This window comes from Sorex fumeus, unplaced genomic scaffold (genome assembly GCF_029834395.1).
Source record: "Sorex fumeus unplaced genomic scaffold, SorFum_2.1 ptg000008l, whole genome shotgun sequence".
NCBI classification, from domain to species: domain Eukaryota; kingdom Metazoa; phylum Chordata; class Mammalia; order Eulipotyphla; family Soricidae; genus Sorex; species Sorex fumeus.
Genome location: NW_026606065.1, coordinates 88,536,069 through 88,556,578, shown reverse-complemented (window position 1 = coordinate 88,556,578; position 20,510 = coordinate 88,536,069). Strand labels below are relative to the sequence as shown.

The 20,510-nt window shown below is 51.3% G+C and overlaps 1 protein-coding gene across 1 annotated transcript; it reads right to left on the bottom strand.

The window, feature by feature from the left end:
- Positions 1–1,360: 1,360 nt before the first annotated feature.
- On the bottom strand, positions 1,361–11,165 carry TREML2 (triggering receptor expressed on myeloid cells like 2). Its single transcript, XM_056110035.1, has 5 exons — positions 11,043–11,165; positions 8,884–9,204; positions 3,215–3,617; positions 1,712–1,818; positions 1,361–1,455 (listed from the first exon to the last, which is right to left on the bottom strand). The coding sequence occupies exons 1-5, from the start codon at positions 11,095–11,097 to the stop codon at positions 1,361–1,363; spliced, it is 981 nt and encodes a 326-aa protein (XP_055966010.1). The 5' UTR covers positions 11,098–11,165.
- Positions 11,166–20,510: the final 9,345 nt, after the last annotated feature.

Here is a 20,510-nt window from a genome sequence, read left to right as displayed (position 1 = left end):
GAAGGGGAGAGACCTGACGGGGAAGGGACTCAGGGTCTTAAGAGTAGGAGGCGACAGCAGACACTGAGCTGGAAAGGAACCAGGAAGCAACCATCAGGCAGCGTTTACTGAGTCATCGAGGGTTCTCGTGCTTCGTTCTGTGCTGAAACGGTCTTGAGAGGTAGGAGTTTGTGTCCCCTTCCATGAGGGGAGCAGTGAGGCTGCTCTCGAGTCAGCGGCTGGGCCCTCCCGGCTGCCGTCGAGGGAGGACTTTGGGACGGAAGGGAGGGGAGGACTCTCGGGAGCCCTTGATTGCAGGTGACTCACCCCGCCAAATCAGGCACCAGAGTGACAGCCACCTGGTCCTGGTGAGGAGGAGGATGCGGCTCTGTGTGGACCTGGGACCGTGTGTGTGTGTGTGTGTGTGTGTGTGTGTCCCGGCACCAGGCCTGTCAGTTTCTCCTTCTGCAGCCCGTTGAGTGAGGGTCCTCACTGGATGGCGGGAGGGGATGCCTCCATGCAGTCCTCCAGACCACCCTACCCTTCCTTTCTCCCACATCCTGGAGTGGCTCTCACTGGCTGCCCACCAGGCTGTGACACTGCACTGGGCGTGACCGTGGTTCTCCCGCTGCGTGGTGTCTGACCCAGGGTCCAGAGTGGAGAACTAGAGAGACGCGCCCCCCTCTCCACCCAACCCTAACGTCTGCACTGCGGCTTCCCTTTCTCCAAGCCATGGCACCCCCTCCGGGGGTCTCTGGGGTCTCAGCCCATGGTGGGACTCAGAGCTGGAGCTGGACGAGTGCCGCAAGTCCAGTCTCTGCACCCCCCAGTCCCACCGAAGGACAGGCTGGACCTGCAGCCGGGGACTCTCAGAGGTGCTAGAGGGACGCATCAGCAGGCACAGCCACAGGCCAGGACACACGGTCAGCGCCCCTCCCCCCCCAAGGCCCACCAGGGACTCGTCCTCTGGGTGGGAAAGTGTGTGGCGGAACTTGGCTGCTGGGCCTCACAGGCCAGGGGCATCAGTCATCTTCACCAAGGGAACGTGAGGACAGAGGGCCCAGTGGTGGACAGGCATCCTTGGCGGCCCCTCCTCTCGGCTTGGCTGTAAGGGGCCCCAAGTCCCAGAGGCACTGAGGCCTGTCGACAGCAGCACACTGCTTCTCTGTCACCGTCAGAGGCCCCAGGTCCCGGGCTCTGAGCAGAATATCCTGGTGAGCTTGCACGCTGTCCTCATCCTGGGCCCCGCCCCAGCTGCCGGGGCCCAAGAAACTGAGTGTGAAGGCAAGCTGACCTCGAGCCCATATGGCCAACACCCCCACTGGCCCGCTGCAGCCAGCCTCCTCCGTCCCTATCCTCTGGGAGACATGTCCTGGCCTGGCTAGGTGGCCTCGGACCATGCCGGCTTCCACAAAGGCTCCGGTCTACTGAGCAGTGGCTTCCAGGTTCCGGTGGGGTTGTGGCACATGCTGTAGCCTGCAGGATGGGGCGGAGGTGAGGATGGGCCAGGCTGCAGAGTCACCCCGGCCTCTGGGTCAGCCCCGGGGTCTGAGCTGCTCCAAAGGCTTCTGCTGTGGGGATCCACCCTGCCCGCCCCTCAGCCTGGCCCGGGCGGCTATAGGGTCCCCCCACAACCCAACAGGAGAGAGCCACACTGCAGGGGACGGTGCATGGTCAGGGCTTGGCGAGGGTGCAGCCCCCAGAGCCGGCTCGGGACGCAGGTGCTACTCACTTCCCACGTGTCTCTTCTTCCAGAACCCGTAGACCACGATGAGCATCAGGGGCACCGGGACCAGGGCCAGCGCCCCCACGAGCACAGCGGGGGAGGAATCCTGGCGTCTGCGGGAGCGGGAGAAGGTGAGTGGGGGCTCCACCCTACCCTACCCTGACTGTGGGCCTCGTGAGCAGGACAAGGAGGGGTCTCCTCCTCAAGGACCCACCCACTCTGCCTCCAGTGTGGGTCCCCATGGTCACTGTAGTCCGTGGTCTCCATGAGGGTCCCCATCTCCACTGAGGGTCCCTGACTTCTCTGTGAGTTCCCATGGCTTCTGTGGGTCCCCCTTTTCCACTGAAAGTCCCCATCTCCACTGGGTGTCCCAGTCTCCACTCTGGGTCCCCATCACAACTGTGGGTCCCCCTTATCCACTGAGGGTCCCCGTCTCCACTGTGCGTCACTGTCTCCACGGAGAGTCTCCCTCTCCAGTGAGGGTCTCCCTCTCCACCGTGGGTCCCCGTCTCCACTGAGGGTCCTTCTTTTCCACTGTGAGTCCCACTCCCACTTGACAGAGCATGTCCATAGCTGGACAGAGCCTCGGACACCCCTCCTCATTCCCTGCAGCTTGCTCTTCATGGGGTTCGATGTCCCTGGAGTCCCCCAATGTGGTGGGGGAGAGCACCTCTGCTCTGCCCGCAGAGGCTGGGCCTGACTCGCGCCTCTGCCTCTGGGAAGTGCTGTGTGCACCTGCTCTCAGCGTTTCTGTCCTAGTCCTTTGTTTGGGGGTGGGGTGGGGATGTTTCTAAAGTGGTGCTCTGGAGGTATAGGGCCCACCATGACCCTTAGCCAACAGAATCAGGGCAAGGGCCTGGGAATGTGATGCTGTTCGGGCTCTGCAGTGCAGGGGAGACCAAGGATGCCCCCTGCGAAGCTGAGGGCCTCGAGCATGGCACCTGGTGATGCTCAGGGCACCATGCGATGATAGGAACAGAACCCGGGTCAGGCCCATGCCAGGCCCAACCCTCACCACTGTGCTACCCCAGCCCTTTCCTGATTGCTCTGAGGGGACTGTCCCTTCTTCCTGGCACTCTCAGGGCTGCAGCAAGCCCCTTGCCCTCAGAGGACTGACACCAGCCCCCTGTTCCAGGGGCATTGAGCTCTTGCTGCCCCTGAGCCCACAGACTGCTCAGAGAGCTCCTTCCAGCCTGCCTGCGCTCAGAGAGAATGTTTGAGGGAGCCCGAAGAACTTGTCTTCCGCCTTCTACCTCTCACCTTCTGAGGCACCCGGGAGCACGCGCACGCTTTCCTGCCCACCCTGAGAGCTGTCTGCTGTCCCAGTCTCTGGGTCCACTCCCCTGTCCCACCTTCACGACACATCCTCACTGCACTTTCCCCTGGGCACCCAGCCAGTCTCTGCTCCTCGGGAGCCAAAGTCTGCCGTGGGAAGGGCACCCCCAAGGGCTGCCCAGGCACCAAGAGTGGCTGCCCTAGGGAAGTACATCTCACCACACCCAGGGGTACCTGGTGGGGGGCAGCGTGTCCAGGAAAGATATGCTGGTGTGGCACGTTCCTGTGGTGGGTGATCCGGTGCTCAGGTGCCCAGCATGGGTGGCAGCGGGCTCCAGGCCAGCATGCTGGGGAGACGCTGTCTCTGTCTGGGACTCTGGGGCCCTCCTGGGGCCCGTGGACGAGGGCCCTGGGCCGGGGAAGCTGTAGCTGGACACGGAACTCAGCCGGAAGGTCCCTGAGGCTGTGGAGGGTAAGAGTCGGGCCACGGTGACGGGTCCCGGGGTGAGCAGTGGTCCCCTGCTGGTGAGGGCTGTCCCCAGGCCCGAGGTGGGGGGTTGACCCCTGGTGTGGACAGTGTCACTCTTGAGCGCTTTGGTCAAGTGGGTGCGAGGGCTGCTCCTCTTGGTGGTGGGGGCTGAGGGTCCAGAGAGGAGGGAACGTTAGAATGACTCAGGAGGAGACCTGCACTTGGGTCCCCCGCACTTATCTCCCCCTATGTCAGCTGAGAGAGCCAGTGTGTGTGGTGCAGAGGCCAGGAAGGAGGAGGCCAACAAGCAAAGGAGGTAAGGCGTCTAAAGAGGGAGGAGTGTTTGCACCTTCTCCTGCCGCCCCTGTCAGGCCCCTGGACCAGAGGCCACGCCCCCTCCAGCCCACCCACGTATCAACCGTTTCTTCTTGACATGCCTTGTTACAGGTCACTGCCACCAAGACACAGCAAGGCCCCAACTCCAAAGGATGTGGCATTAGACATCTGCTTTGGGGAGATTCTCAGGACCCCCAAGTTTCCTGCTCCTCCTCACTCGGTGAGTCAGTTCTCTCCATCCCATTTCTGTGGTGCTTGGATGGCAGAGGTGGGAGCAGTGGGAGGGGTGGGGTCTCTGCATTCGGCTGTGTTTGGTGTCCAGCAGGGAATAAGAAAGGTAGGGGAGATGGCGGGAAGAAAGAGGACAGTCATTGCCAGGACTGCCATGGCAAGGGTGCTGTGGGCCCCAGGATGGCACCTGCTGTCTGGGCAGCAGAGTCAGGGAACGCAGCTGCCTGTGGAAGGGCGGGCATGTGGGGAGGGGCTGCCTGGGACAGGTCTTTCCTGACACCCACCTGAGCAATGGGGAGGCCGCCAAAGATCCTTTCAAAGAATTGGCTCGGGTTCAGAGAGACAGAATGAGGGACTCAACAGCATAGAATGATGACAAAGTCTTGGTCCTGGCATTACAAAACAGACTGTCAAGTGTGGGAGGACGGCCAGGTAGTCAGAGGTGGAACCCAAGTGATCCAGGGACAGTGGTGGAGAGTCTTGTGGGCACATTGATGGTTGTGAGATGTGGTAACTGTGCTTCAAAACCATAAGTATTATTAGAACCATGTTGCCTAAACTATAATATCAGTTTTGAAAGAAAGCAACGTTTCTTCAGATCTATGATTTAGTAGAACAGTAGAATAGTATCTATTGCAAAATAAAAGAAAACCAAATTGTGCTATTACTGCTCACAGTAACCATTGTGGTAATTAACTTAGTTTCATCCTTTACTTCAGCAATGCAATTTTCATTAAAGAAACTCAAACAACAGGCTGGAGGGATAGCACAGAGGGTAGGGCGTTTGCCTTGCACACAGCTGACCCGGGTTTGATTCCCAGCATCCCATATGGTCCTCTGAGAACCGCCAGAAGTAGTTCCTTAGTTCAGAACCAGGAGTAACCCCTGTGCATTGCCTGGTGTGACCCAAAAGTCAAAAAAAAGAGAAAGAAACCCTCAAACAAGAGGCCCCTCAAATGTGGGACTAGGTACTACAGCTCAGACCCATGTCCAGCGTGCATCCAACTCAGAATCAATTCCTATCACCATGAGGCTTGCTAAGCATCATAAGGTGCAAACCTGGAGTCTGATGAGCACCCACAGTGATGACCTAGGTAGCCCCAACACCCCAGGGGCTGAGAAGCACCACTTGGGTCCTTATATTGAACTGCCAGTCCATTTGGCTGGAAATCACCTCTGTGAGTAACACCCTCAAAAGAAAGAAACTCCAGTTATATACTTTAATCCTAAAATTTAAAAGTGAACAGAAGGACGGAGAACGGGAGGAGAAAGAGGAAGAGGAGGATGAGGAGGAGGAGGAGGAGAAAGGAGGAGGAGAAGGAGGAGGAAGAGGAAGAGGGGAGAAGGAAGAGAAGAAGAAGAAGAATGATAAGGAGGAGGAAGAGGATAAGGAAAAGAAGAGGAAGAGAAGAGAATGAGAAGAAGAAGAAAGATGAGGAGGAAAAGTAGAAGGATAAGAAGAAGGAAAGGAGGTGGAGGAAGAGGAGAAGAAAAGGAGGAGAAAGAGAAGAAGAAGAAGAAGAAGAAGAAGAAGAAGAAGAAGAAGAAGAAGAAGAAGGAGAAGGAGAAGGAGAAGGAGAAGGAAAGAAGAAGGAGGAGGATGAGGAGGATGAGGAGGATGAGGAGGACGAGGAGGACGAGAAGAATGACAACAACAACCAGCACTATAACATGTCCCTCTAGCCCTGACAGGAGCGATCTCTAAGCATAGAGCCAGGAGTAAGTAAGCCCTGGGGACTGGTGGGTGTGACCCCAGAGGTGCAGAGGAAAAGCAAAGCGAAGAACTCACATGGAGGTACAATGGTAGAGCCAGCCTTTGGACACAGACCTTGCCAGGACCTCAGATATTAAGACAGAAAATGACTAATATGGAGAGCGAGATCCTACAAAGGACACTGCAGACACCTTGCCATTCTCTCTCCTTCCGGCCTGCCTTCCACCTTCATCCACCCGGGAAGGAGTGGGGAGAGGAGAATTGGGAGAGGTAGCCAGGGAGGCTCCTTGCCCGGGTGTAGGGAGGGATTGCAGACCCCTTCTCACCTCGTGCCTTCTGGCCTTCAAGGTGAGCTAGAAGAACATCTCTCACTAGAAGATTTAGGTTTTTAATTGGGCAGAGGAATTTTCATGTTCTGATCTGTAAAGGTGGAATCTCAACTCAAATTATTTTGATTTTAGCTTTGTTTTTGAAACACAAAAACAAATGCTAGGGGCTTAATCCTGACTCTGTGCTCAGAGATCACTCCTAGTAGTACTCAGGGGACCCTCTGTGGTGTTGTGATCAAATAAACCTGGTTGATCAGGATGATTCTTAGCATTAATTCTACCTCTCTGGCCCTCATGTGCTATCGCTCCAGGGCTGGTAGGGCGGGTAGGGCGTTCGCCTTACACGCGGCCAACATGGCCGACCCGAGTTCGATTCCTCCGCCCCTTTCGGAGAGCCCGGCAAGCTACTGAGAGTATTTGATATGCCAGACACAGTAAGAACAAAGTCTCCAATGGAGACGTTACTGGGCCCGCTCGAGCAAATCGACGATCAACGGGAGGGCCTTTTATCTTTATCTTTTTTATCTCTCTCTCTCTCTCTCTCTCTCTCTCTATATATATATATATATATATATATACCGTCCTCCCATTGTTCATTGATTTGCTCGAATAGGCCCAGTAACGTCTCCACTCTGAGACTTGTAGACTTGTTGTTACTGTGTTTGGCATATCGAATTCATAATTCAAGTGTTGTTACAGTAACAATAAATGAAGAACAGGAGGACAGTATAGCACAGCGGGTAGGGCGTCTGCCTTGCACGCAGCCAACATGGCTTGCCAGGCTTTGCCGTGTGGGCGAGATACTCTTGGTAGCTTGCCAGGCTCTCTGAGAGGGGTGAAGGAATAGAACCCATATTGGCTGCATGCAAGGCAAATACTGTACCCGCTATGCTATCTCTCCAGCATATATATATATATATATATATATATATATATTATTGGCCCCTCCCGTTGATCATCGATTTGCTCGAGCGGGCCCAGTAACGTCTCCATTGGAGACTTTGTTGTTACTGTGTCTGGCATATCGAATACGTCACGGGGAGCTTGCCAGGCTCTGCCGTGCGGACGAGATACTCTCGGTAGCTTGCCGGGCTCTCCGAGAGGGGCGGAGGAATCGAACTCAGGTTGGCCATGTTGGCTGCGTGCAAGGCAGACGCCCTACCCGCTGTGCTATACTGTCCTCCTGTTCTTCATCGATTTGTTCGAGGGGGCCCAGTAACATCTCCATTGTGAGATTTATTGTTACTGTAACAACACTTGTTGTAACTGTAACAACACTTGCTGTTATTGTGTTCGGCATATCGAATGTGTCGTGGTAATCTTTGGTGTCTGCTTGTTAGTAAACTCTAAGATGCACAACTATCTTGGCAATCAATTTCAGAATGTCTTTGACTTCTTGCAATGAATCGTCTCACCCTTAGCTATCTTACCTCACTATCTTCCTTTCCTTCCCCCTTCATCCACATCCACTCTGGATTCCTTAACTTTAAACTGTCTTACAGAAACAATTTCAGGTATGCCCCGGGTCCAGACACACCAACCGCCTGCTTCATTTTTCCATCTCAGGGATCTAGGAGGTACCTTCAACTTAACATGACAACATACGGCTGGTTCTTCCAGCTGGATTCTCTCTCAGATGGCCACCCAAGAATTGCTGGTGAAAGGGAAAACCTGGGGGTTCTCCCTCTTCTGACCTCTGCAGAGTAAATCCTGGCCCCATCCCCGAGGAGGGAGAGGAACTGTGTGTAGCTTGGACAGGATGTCCAGCGCTGTGCATTGAGCACTGTCCAGTCTCTGTCCCTCCACCCACTTCCTCCTTTAGGACTGTCATTTCCAGCCAGCGGGCATCCGGTGATCCCTCTTTTGTGCCCCTGATCTTCTGCCAGCTGTCCCCACATAGTGGCCATTATCGTCTTCAGGACTAGCCACAAAGTCCCCCTCCAACACCTTCATGTGTGCGGAGAATCAAGCACAGGGGCAGACACTACCCCACAGATCCCGCAGTGCTGGCTTCTACTGCAGGGTGGGGACGAGTCCCAGCCGCCATCCTGTGTGTGGCTCTTTGTTCTTCGGGGGCCTTTGGTGCTGCTTTTCCTCTGCCCTTCAACCCCACCACACAGGGCTCTGCTTCGTGTCACCTGCTGGGAGGTGTCGCCTTTGATCCCTGCCCTCATCAGCTCCCCCTCCCAGGGGCTTCCATCCTAGCTCTCTGCACTGATTCTTTGTTTCTTTGTTTGCTTTTGGTTCTGGGGCTACAGCTGGCAATGCTCAGGGCTTGCTGCGGGCTCTGAGCTCAAGGAATCACTCCTAGCAGCACTGGGGGAAGCTCACTGGTGCCTGAGATTGAATCTGAATCAAGGCCAGCGCCCTGCCTGCTGTGCTATAGCCCTGCCCTTGCAGCACTGGGCTTGGGAGGCTTTTACGTATGCAGCCATACGTCAGAGGGTTGCTTGTCCACAGGGCCAGGATGGTGTTGATCTTTGCTAACCACTCAGTCCTGGGAGTCTCAGAAGTGCGAGCCATGCACAAGTTCCTGAGCCGGCAGCCACGGACCAGACGGCTGAACGAAACCGAGTGTGGGTGCCTGAACTGGAATCTTGTACCACAGGGTCGCTCTGTGACCTTGGACAAGACCAGCACTGCAAGGCATGTGGATCACGTAATGCCACGGGTACGTCTGCAAAATCCCCAGACCTGCCCACCTCCTGTGTCAGCACACGGGGGTCGGCCCCTGTTCCTGCAGCCGATGCTGATGCCAACGGCTCACACGGGGGAGGCGCCCGTGGCACCTGCAGCCCTCCCTGTCCCCGGCAGGCCCCCTCACCTGGAGACACTTCCAGCTGGAAGCCCGTCAGAGGGTAGAGGGTGCCGGAGCTGTTGCGCATGCACCAGTAGCGGCCGGAGTCCTGGCGCCTCAGGGCAAGCATGGTGACGGTGACCACCTTGGCCTTGATGTCGTCCTGCAGCAGGTATCGTGGCCCTGACACCCAAAGCCGAGTGAAGCCAGGCTCACACTTCTTCCTTCTGATTTTGCACCAGACTTTGTCCTCCACCTGGTTCTTGCGGCCCTTGTACGTGCACTGGACAGACAGCGTGTCTCCTTCATAGCGGTGCACTTTGGAATACACATTCTCAGCAGGGCCACCTGGGGGGACAAGGCACGAGAGGCACGGAGGGGTGAGGCCTCAGGGAAGGGGGCATGTGACTTCCCAGCAGCCCTCTCAGGAGGGGGCTCTACTCCGACAGACAGGGTGCCCTGGTCCGAGGGGCATGCTCAGGCCCCTGGAAGTTCCAGACTGGGGGGTTGCAACTGTTCTGGGATATTAGGGAGTTCTGGGATGACTGGGAAACACGGGGCTTGGCTTCAGGGAAGCCCCGGAAGATGGAGGGGACTTAACCTGCCTGAGCTGGCCCCTTCTTCACGTCTAGTCTGAGGGGGATCTGCTAGTCTGAGGGGGAGAGGGAAACTGCCACCAGGGCCTTGCTGGAGAGCCCCGTGTTGGCCCACATGTGTGGATGGGCAGAGTCAATCACAGCCTTCGGTAACGGAATTCCAGGGCCCCACAGCGATGTTCTCACAGAGATGAGAAACGCTGGGAAACCTTAAGAGAAGCCACTGATTTCACAAATAGGCTTATTCTGGCCACCTTTAACTTGGCATAACAAGATGGCTTCTTTCCTTCTAGGAGTATGGGATTGGAAAGGATTCTAGCTAGACTGAACAGAGAAACAGGCTCGCACAGTACAGACTCTCCATGGACACTCTCAGGGTCTACTTGTCTATGAGATGTCACGGCCGTTCCTGGAGCCACACATGATTCCAGCACTTCCTAATCCAGCCTGGTGGGGAGACAGGAGAGCTCAGGGAATGGGGGACAGGAGAGGGTGAAAACTGAAGTGGGCTCTTCTACCCCGCAGGGCGCCATAAACTCTGCACTTAGCCCTCCATTACCCCTCTGCATAAAAGTGCTCCCTCGGGCCTCTAGTGGGGGCAGAGTAGCCTCAGTCAGGGTCTAGAGAAACATGCCCCATTCTCTAGTTTCGTGAACCTTGTTAACAGTTCACCCTGTGTCTGATTCTTTCTCTGTCTCAGGTCCACTCTGAGAATTAAGCCTTGCACATAGTAGGTGCTCAATTTGTACTTTCTTTTCCAGGATGCAGCTGAAGGCGGAGTGACAATGGACAAGGCTCGTCAGCCTCAGTTTCCAATCCATCTTACTAATCAAATCTGAAGATCCAGTACCTTTTTCTTTCTCATACCAGAACTTCATCCCAAGCAAACTCAACAGCATAATCTGATTCAATGACTGGGCAGGGGTATGGGGGATTCCGAGGGGGCTCAGTACAGAGACCCTCCTTGGTCACAGTAGAAGGAAACTGCTCTCTAGGGGATGGGGCACAGACAGGGGGACCTTGGGGATTATTGTGTTCATCTGCACCCGCCTTCCACCCTCTCACAGAACGGGGTTCTGCTAGGCCTCATCGTGCCCAGAACTGAACAGGAAGTGGTAACTTGGTTCCTGTGGCAGCAAAGGAGGCAGGACTGGGTGAGGGTCATCCAGGCGCAGCGGCAGAGGGGGTGGGTGAGGCCTGCAGGGAGGACTTCCCCTCAGGCACCAGGTAGCCGGGGGTAGTGGCATCTGTGTGCTAAGAATAAGTGAGTGCATGATCACATGCTCAGTGGTCCTGGGCGAGAGGCCAAGCGGAACCCTATCTGGGGGTGGAAACTGGCCCTCAGAGGCCCTGGGAGATAAGAGGCCACACAGAGAGGGTCTGGAGTTTATCTCCGTCTGTGCGGCCTGGGTGAGTGTCGCCTGGGCCAGATACAAGGACAAAGCCTTCTCCTGGTCTCTCTTCAGAAGCTCCCAGCTGAACCCCAACTTCCTCCTCTAAACCTCCAAACACAAAACAAGGCCACAGGTCAGGGCAGGAGGTGGGTACTAAAGGCCAACCCTCCCCTCGGCCGCCCACCTGCCCCCTCACCTGAGACTCGGTCCTGGAGCCACAGCAGCAGCAGCAGAGGGAAGGTGGGGATCATGGCTCCAACCAGCCCCAGGCCAGCAGGGACCAGGACCCCCGGGGGGGCCCAGGAAGGGCCCCAGGCCAATGGACAGCACGCCACTTGGGTCTGCCAGGGAAGGCCCTGGGGTTCTCGAAGCACCGTTGCCCATTTAGGGAAGTGAGGAAGTGGTGGGACCCGCTGTGAAGAGAGAGCGAGGGCACAGGGGCCCCGGAGCCTGTAAGGGGCCGCCTGGCCGCTGTCTCCGCCTCTTCCTTGAACTCAGGCAGGTGCGGAGGCTCCACCCAGTCTGGGGCCAGCCCCTGGGGCCCATGTCATCACTCCAGCTGGAACCGGCTCCAATGGAGGGTGCCTCTGAGCCCAAAGATCTTCAGGACAGTCTTCCCTGAGATCTTCTGGGCTTAGGGACCAGGGGGCTGGGGGCACTGTCTCCCAACACTTGCTACCTGCGCACACTCAGTTGCGTGGAGGCTCTTGCAAACTCATTCATTCACTTCTTGAGCAGTGTGTTCATCCTAGTCCCCTGTGTCTCTCCGATCACACTGGCCGGCCGGAGCAGTCACTCATGCTCATAGCCCTTCCACACTCACAAGCAATCTTACTTTCGTCATGGTTAAACAGATGGGGCGGGGGGGGGGGGGCAGCCATGCAAATCGTAAGGCTCAAAGGATAACATTTGGTTCTGGGAGGGGTATTTGCAGTCAGGGGTATAGGCACACAGACCCATCCCCCCACACACACACACATTTAGACATACACACACACGCACATACACGCGTGCTGCCTCTCCTTTTCACTACCTGATCTCGAAATGCCGCCTATTCTCTGGGCTGCTGTTGTCTCACTCGCCCTGCTCCTCTCCAGTGCCTGCTCCTCCCACAGGCACCATTGCTTCCCTCCCCCACCCCTTCTCCATAAACCACATCCCCTGCCCCCCTCTCCGGGCCCCCAGCCAGCACACAGGCATACCCACTCAACTTCCTCTCCTTCAACCCTATCTCGTCCGTACAGCTGTTCTCTTCCAGCTGAAATGACCCAGCATCTGGCCTGAGATGCCGCCCTTCACTTAGACCCAAGGGCTAAGAATCAGAAGTGTCTTTTGTTTTGTTTTGTTTTGTTTTGGGGTCACACCCAACGATACTCAGGGGTTACTCCTGACTCTGCACTCAGCAGTCACTCCTGGTAGTTCTTGGAGGACCCTATGGGATATCAGGAATGGACATCTCGGGTCAGCCAGCTGCAAAGCAAGCACCCTACCTATTCATTGTATGATCACTCCAGTCCCAGAAATTTAGACTTCTGACAGCCAGCATGTGTGCTAACTGCATCTCTGAGGTATGGAGACCCAGGTGGAAGCCCAACGCCCCCCCATGCTCCCTACACCCGATGTGAGCCCTCCTTTTCCCCATTGCCAGTGCTACTCTCCGTCAATGGGACTTAGCTAAAAAGTCCTCAAGATTGCTTAGGCCCAGTCTGAAACTGAGCTTAAACTTCCAAATCCCAATACGAGGTAGTTTTATCTCTGCTTACTCTGAAGTTTCAGTCAGGTTCTTTTTTTCTTGGTTCTTTCATTTGTTTTCCCTCCTTTCCGTCCCTGGTGCCTGGCAGGGTTCTAAGGTTGGGTGTAGAGGCCTGAGGTCAAATGTCTCTTGAGGAGCCTCAGTTCCTGAAAGCCCCTTCTGCTCTCCTTCTCCCGCCCTTTTCCCATCCTTCTCCCCAATCTCCATGCTCAGTATTCAGAGGCTTCTCCCTTCCTGCTGCCCACAGGAGCTTCCTTCCTTCCTCTGTGCCTCTAGAACAGTCAATGGCCAGGCTTGGGATGAGGTGTGGCAGCCCAGGAACCCACGCTTCTCTGAAGCACCTACCTTGTATCTCACATTCAACAGCATTTAAATAGTGTGAACGTGGTGCTGGGATGATAAAGGTGTAAGAAGTCAAATAGTCTCATTCCCTGGGAAAGAAAGTTAAAATTGGAATCAATGTTTCTTGAAGGAAAGTTGGAGGGATTTAACAAAATCTATAAAAGGAGTGTTCTCTCCTCCTGTTGTTCATCAATTTGCTTGAGCAAGCCCAGTAACGTCTCCATTGTGAGACTTGTTGTTACTGTGTTTGGCATATCGAATACTTCATGGCTAGCTTACCAGGCTTTGCCGTGCGGGTGAGATACTCTCGGTAGCTTGCTGGGCTCTCTGAGAGGGGTGAAGGAATCGAACCCGGGTTGGCCAGGCTGGCCACATGCAAGGAAAATGCCCTACTGCTGTGCTATTGCTCCAGCCCAAAAAGAGTGTATCTTAGGTTAAAAAAAAAATGATGGCCTAGGAGTCACACTGCCACTGTTAGTGGTAGATGACCCACACCTGGGTTCGGCCACCCCTGGTCCAGGGATGTGAGGGTGAAAAGAAAACTTAACAAATGGACCATGTGGATGTACCAAATCCCGAGAGCACTGGCTAGGTGACTCTCCATATTGTTTGGGATCCCTCTAGCCATTCCCCATCGAGTAATTTTCGGGACAATGCAATTGCTATTTAATTAGTAGTTGTAAGGTTTACTTGGACAAAATGGTGACTGGGACAAAATGATGACCGCTGATGAGGCAGCAACATTCCTGGGGCCAGAGAGCACTGTGCCCCCATCACTGAACACAGGACGTAAGACCCACCTGTCACCCGGTGGCCACCAGGCTGAATTCCCTGCTTCCTCGCTATCAATTCCCTACAGATAACCAGAGCCAGACCAAGTGCATTGCTTCCACTAGTCTTGATTCCCTTTTCCTGCCCAAGACAACTAGAAAGCTCCCTACTCTCCAGGGCATGACTCTTACCCAGGCTCACTTGAGGTTCATAGAGTCAGCCCGGGAGTGTCCCTCCCCACAATAAACTTCTCCTACTTCCTTCACTTTACTTGTCTCTGTCTCTGCCAGTGTCGGCCGAGGTCACAAACCTCGGTTAGTTGTTAGTTTCGAGGATAAGATTAAGGAAAGTGAGTCTGTCCTACTTTGCTCTGGAATCATAAAATCATTTATATTTTTCATTGAATTGTAAGAATTCTTTATTTATTCTAGAACAAAGCATAGAACTTGAAAATATGTTCCCGATTCTGGGTTGCTTTATACCTTCGTGATGGTATCATTTTTCAATAGCACTGTAACACTGTAGTACTGTCTTCACGTTGTTCATCGATTTTCTCGAGTAGGCTCCAGTAACATCTCCATTGTGAGACTTGTTATTACTGTTTTTGGCATATCGAATATGCCACAGGGAGCTTGCCAGCTTTGCCTTGTGGGCGGAATATTCTTGGTAGCTTGCCAGGCTCTCAGAGAGGCACGGAGGAATTGAACCTAGGTTGGCTGCATGCACGGCAAACACCCTACCTGCTATGCTGTGAGGGCGATCTGTCTGCAACATCTGTTACGCCATTGATCGCCAAGGTTGATTCGGCTGATCTGGCCTTCCCCCAGTAGACACAGACCAGTCTTCTGTCAAGGGTATACGAGTAGCTGCACTCCCCTGCTAGAACCTCCAAACAAACTCTCATTTTTTAATACAAAGTGTAATTCAGTGCAGAAGAGATACTCCAATGGCTAAAGAGGCTGTTTATTCAATAAGTCACTGTCAGTAAATTCTGGATCGATTAAGCTTGCCCAATAGATTTAAAACAGAATTTCTTCCATAACCATTGTTCATACTATTCTCTTACAGTGTTTTTTAATCTAAGGCCAGAATTACTACCTATGAGGTTTGCTCAGACCAAAAGGTGACCAGGACCAAACAGCAACTGGCTGATGAGATGATACACTCCAGGAATCATAGATCACTCTGCCCTCTGCACAGACATATGGCCCACCTGGTGACAGGAAGCCACCAGGTTGCATTTCATGCACCCACACATCGACCCCCCCCCCACAGACAAGACCAGATAAAATGCATAGGTCCCACCAGTCTTTGTCCCCTTTCCCCACCCAAGATAACTTAAAAGCCCCCTTAATCTTTCCCAGGGTGCGACTCTACCCCAGTCTCTCCAGGGGCCTCCTGGGAATGGCCCTCTCTCTTTTTCCACTCTCTAATAAGCGTCTCCTAACCTTCACTCTATTGGCCTCTGTCTGCACCAGACAGAGTTCTCAAATCTATCAGTACCAACCACTCTTTCATTCCTGATTTTCATAATTTGGGCCTTATTTTTTCCTTTTTTAAAAAAAGTGTAGGAATACTGCTATTTATTCAGTTGACTGAAGCAGGCATGAACTTCACATTAATTTTTAAAAATTTTTTAATTGAATATCCATGAGATAGACCATTGCAAGGCTGTTTGTAGTTGGGTTTCAGTCATACAATGATCCAGCACCCATCCCTCCACCAGTGTGCTTTTCTCACCACCAATGTTCCCTGTTTCCCTCCTGCCACCCCCCAATGCCCACCCCCTATCCCCAGCCTCTTTCTATGGGAGGCACTTTCCTTCTTGCTCACTCTCTCTCTCTCCTTTTCCTTTTGTGCATTACGGTTTGCAATACAGGTGCTAAGAGGTCATGGTGGTTGTACAGGGCATTCGGTATTTTTATTGGCATAAAAATAAAAGGCTGGAGTAGTTTTTTAACTGGGTGGCAGCTTTGGGGTGTGGATGTGACTGTCAAGGCTTCCAGAAGTACAGAGAGGTGGGGGCCGGTAGCCCATCCCGACCCTGAGAAAGCCTGGAGACTTCAGTCACAAAACACTCGTATCAGAATTTTCAGCAGATTATATCTTGGTGAGGTACATCCTGACACCATGGAGTCAGGCCGTGGGTATAGCAGTGATTTTGGATTGTGGAAGCAAGTGGCTGCTGGGGGCTCTGCTTGGGTGGTCACCAGGCCAACCTGCCCCCTCCTATTTACCCTCATCTGTTCAGCTATGCGCAGGTCTGAGATTAACTGTGGCTTTTGATCTCTTTCGAGATTTATTTATGGGTCTCTGAAATAAGGCCAATAATTGATTTTGTATAGCTGTGTCAAAGGTGGTTTGTGGGTGTGGCTCCCACATACAGAGCTTTGAGCCACTTAATTTCTTGGGAAACTTGATCTCAAGTTGTTGGGGTCCAGCCAAAGGTATGGTGGCAATTTGGAGGTATCAGGAAGCCTGAAGGCACCATCAGGCTGTTGATGTACTCACCCTGCAGGTCTAGGTTGACCTGCAGGCAGTACCATATTCCCATTATTTTCTTCCTTGACCAATATAAATACTTCTCAATTTTGTTGATCTTTTTAAAGAACCAAATTTTGATTTGATTGATTTTTTCCCCCATTGTCAACTTTATCTCATTTGTTTCCTATTATGTTTATGTTTTTGTCCTGCTTGATTTGGGTTGAACATTCAATTCCTTTTTCCTAGTTTCTTAAAATGGAAATGTAGATACTGACTGGAAATGTTTCTTCTTCACTAGGATAAGCATTTCCAGATATAAATTTCTTATATAGCAGCATCCTACAAACCCTGTATGTTGTGGTTTTTCTTCCATCCATCTTAACTTATTCTCTAATTTCCATGTGATTTCTTAGATGCATTTGTCAGTACTCCAACATATTAAATTTTCTGTGTATTTGTGAATACCTAATTTTAATTATTGTTATTTTTAATCCCAGAGTGCATGCTTTGAATAATTTCAGCATTTTTTACACTTATTACGACTTGTTTTACGGCCTTTACCATGTGTGCTTGAATGGATCTATTCTGCTGTTGTGGGGGGAAGCATTTTATGTTTCTTAGATCTAGTTTATAGTGTTGCCATATCTTCTCTTTCATTGTACATATTATGTTATTTGTCCTATCCACGGGCTGGAGCAATAGCACAATGGTAGGGCGTTTGTCTTGAGCGCAGCCAGCCCGGCCGAGCCGGGTTCAATTCCTCCACCCCTCTTGGAGAGCTCAGCAAGCTACCGAGAGTATCTTGCCGCACAGCAAAGCCTGGCAAGGTCCCCGTGACATGTTCTATATGCCAAATACAGTAACAACAAGCCTCACAATGGAGACGTTACTGGACCCGCTCGAACAACTCGAAGAACAACAGGAGGACAGTGCTGCAATCCTATCCACAATTGAAAGTAGTCTTTGGAGTATTTCTTCACTTATTTCTGTCATCTTTTCCTTTAGTGAAATTCTGTTGTATATATATTTTCATATTAAAATTTATTTTACCTGCATTGATATGCCCATACCAACTCTATTTTTGTTATTTTTACATTGTATAGCTTTTTCTTTCATATATTGTATAAATTTATTCTTTAACATACATTCAACTATTCCTTTCTTTGACTCTAAAACCTACAATTTATAGAAAGTTATATAGTTGGTTTTTCTTTCAGTTCATCAAATATCATCTTTTTGATTGAAATGTTTACTCCATAAACGGTCACGGTCACGGTCCTCATGTTGTTCATCAGTTTGCTTGAGCAGGCCCAGTAATGTCTCCTTCGTGAGACTTGTTGTTACTGTGTTTGGCATGTTGAATATTGAATACGTCACAGGTAGCTTGACAGGCTCTGCCGTGTGGGGGAGATAATCTCGGTAGCTTGCCAGGCTCTCTGAGAGGGGCGGAGGAATCAAACTCGGGTGGGCCATATTGGTTGCGTGCAAGGCAAATGCCCTACCCGCTATGCTATCGCTCCAGCCTATGCTATCACCCCATAAACATTTAATGTAATTAATAACCATTATTTTTGTATTTTATTTTATAATTAATTTTCTACTCATCCAATTTTTTGCTCCTTTATTCCTCTGAGATTTTTATTTTATGTTGAATACTTATTTTGTATAATCTTAATGAATTTATTTTTCTTTCTACCATAAATGTTTTTTTATTTTCTGGGTATTTCATCTAGCATATTAAGAAATTGTGTTCAAGGGGGTATGGTGTTGCCTGCAGGTCAATCTGTAGCTGTGAGGCTAGTGCATCAGCAGCCTGATGGCACCGTCAGACTTTCAGATACCCTAAAATTGCTGCTGTCTTTGGCCAGACCCCAAAAACTTGGGGCAAAGTTTACCAAGAAAGTAAACGGCCAAAAGTTAGGTATGTGGGAGACACACCACAAACCACCTCCGGCTCAGCTATATAATTGGAGGCATGGCCTCTCTGGTTCCTGATCGAACTGCTTAATGGCCATGATTCCAGAGACTCAGAAACGAATCTCGGAACCCAAAGGCTTTTGGCAGAAATGCATCCTGTTCCTGCAGTAGGTTACTGGCACTGGGTCACTCCAGGTGGGAATAGGTTTCGTGCTTGGCCTGTTCCCCTTGGCGGCCCGGTGACCACCATCCTTCAGAGGCCACTGGACAGTCAGGTTTGGGCCTGCAGTCACAAGAAACATGGGATCTCACAGGATGGGGGTGGAACCGGCCCTTTCCTCCCCATTCCAGTGAGACCCCAAGTCGCTGCCTACAAATGGCCTCTCTGGCTCCTGATCAAGCTAATTAACGGCCCTCATCCCAGAGACTCAGAAACAAATCTGGAAACACAGTGGCTTTTGGTAGAAATGCATCTGAACTGCATACAAGGTGGCCGCCGCCTCAGACCTTATTGAAAAGCCAGGTATGAGCCAGCGGTGACGGGGCAACTGCAGTCTCATGTGAAGGGGGACGGTACCGGCTCGTCCTTCACGCCCTACTGAGGTCATGAGTTGCCCCTCATGAGCAGCTCTCCATCACAGCCATAACACCAGACTCACAGAACCCAATCTCATAAATATCTGGCTCTTAGCAGAAATCCAAAATCACAAGGCCACTATTGTGGCCACGCAAGATTATATGATTCTCATAATCAGCTATAGAAAACAAAGTATTTCACAATGCCTTTTCAGCAATTCTGATTGTTGGGGGGGGGGAATTCTAAACAATAATTGTGCATCTTTTGTCGAAATAATAAATGTAGAGAAGAGTTAAGTGGAAATCATCTGCCTCACAGGCTTTTGGAGGGGTGTGAGGGGAGTATATTGGGGTTCTTGGTGGTGAAAAATGAGTACTGGTGAAGGGAGAGGTGTTTGATCATTGTATGACTGAGACTTAAACCTGAAAGCTTAGTAACTTTCCCCACAGTGATTCAATAAATAAATATAAGAAGAAAATAAATAAATAAAATTATGAAAAAAATAAAGTGGAGTTCATGCCCAATTCAATCAGCTAATCAGTGGCTAAATAAATAGCAGTACTCCTACATTAAAAAAAAGAAATTGTGTTCTAAGTATACTGGTGGAGAGATGGAGGTTGGAATACTGAATGACTGAAATTCAAGAATGAACAGCTTTGTGAAGGTCTATCTCACAGTGATTAAATAAATTTCTTTTAAAAAATTGTATTCTACTATTATTTAATTTCCTCATCTTACTTTTTGCTGCTTACCTTACATATTTCATCTTTAAACAGTGTGACCCATCAACATGGTTTTATAGTTAGAGAGTGTGCAACTGTTTTTTAATAAGATTAGAAAAAACTTATGAGCAAAAAAACTCATTTATAGAATTTTGCTAGAGCGATAGCACAGCGGGTAGGCTGTTTGCCTTGCATGTGGTCCATCTGAGTTCTAATTCTCTGTCCCTCTTGGAGATCCCGGCAAGCTACCGAGAGTATCCTGCCCACACGACAGAGCCTGGCAAGCTCCCCATGGTGTATTCGGCATGCTAAAAACAGTAACAACAAGTCTCAAAATTGAGATGTAACTGGTGCCTGCTCGAGCAAATCTATGAACAAAGGGAGGACAATGCTACAGTGCTACCCATGTATATAATAATTGTCTACTAGTCTATGTTTCTTCATGGAAATGTGAGCTATTGTCCAGCCAGTGCAATGTGTCTTGACCTTTTTCTGATCGTGGCCCCCTTTTGACCTTGTTTCCTTCCTCCCATCCCATTCTACCAAATAGTTTCCTAGTCTCATGCGCTGGCTCCCCAATTATGTGAATTTTACCTATGGCCCCCTAAAACGAACATTAGACAGAGCAGCATCTTGAACTCCTGAGAAACCTCAATGAGCTTGGTTAATGTGTGGATATGGTCAATTGTGCTGAATCCTTTTCGAAACCCAGCTTCCTCGCATGGTTGTCCTTCAACTAGTGTTCTGCCAATCCTATTTAGGATGACTTAAGTGATCAGCTTGTAGACAATGGATAACAGGCAGATCGGGGGATAGTTGCCAGTGTTGTGGATGTTTCCCTTCTTGTACAGTAGAATGGTCCTGCTGGTTTTCCATTGGGACAGAACCTTGCATTCAGACAGGTAACGTTTGAAGAGCCAAGCCAGTGTATTGATGAGTACTGACGGCAGATTCTTCAGGTGTTGCAGTCTGACCTTGCTGGGCCAGACAAAATGGCGTGTAGGATTTCGGAAGGGAGACTGTTGGGAATGACATATCCATCCTGTGGAATTTAGTATGTGGGCAGGTGGACGTGGCTATCGAAGAGATCCAGGTAGA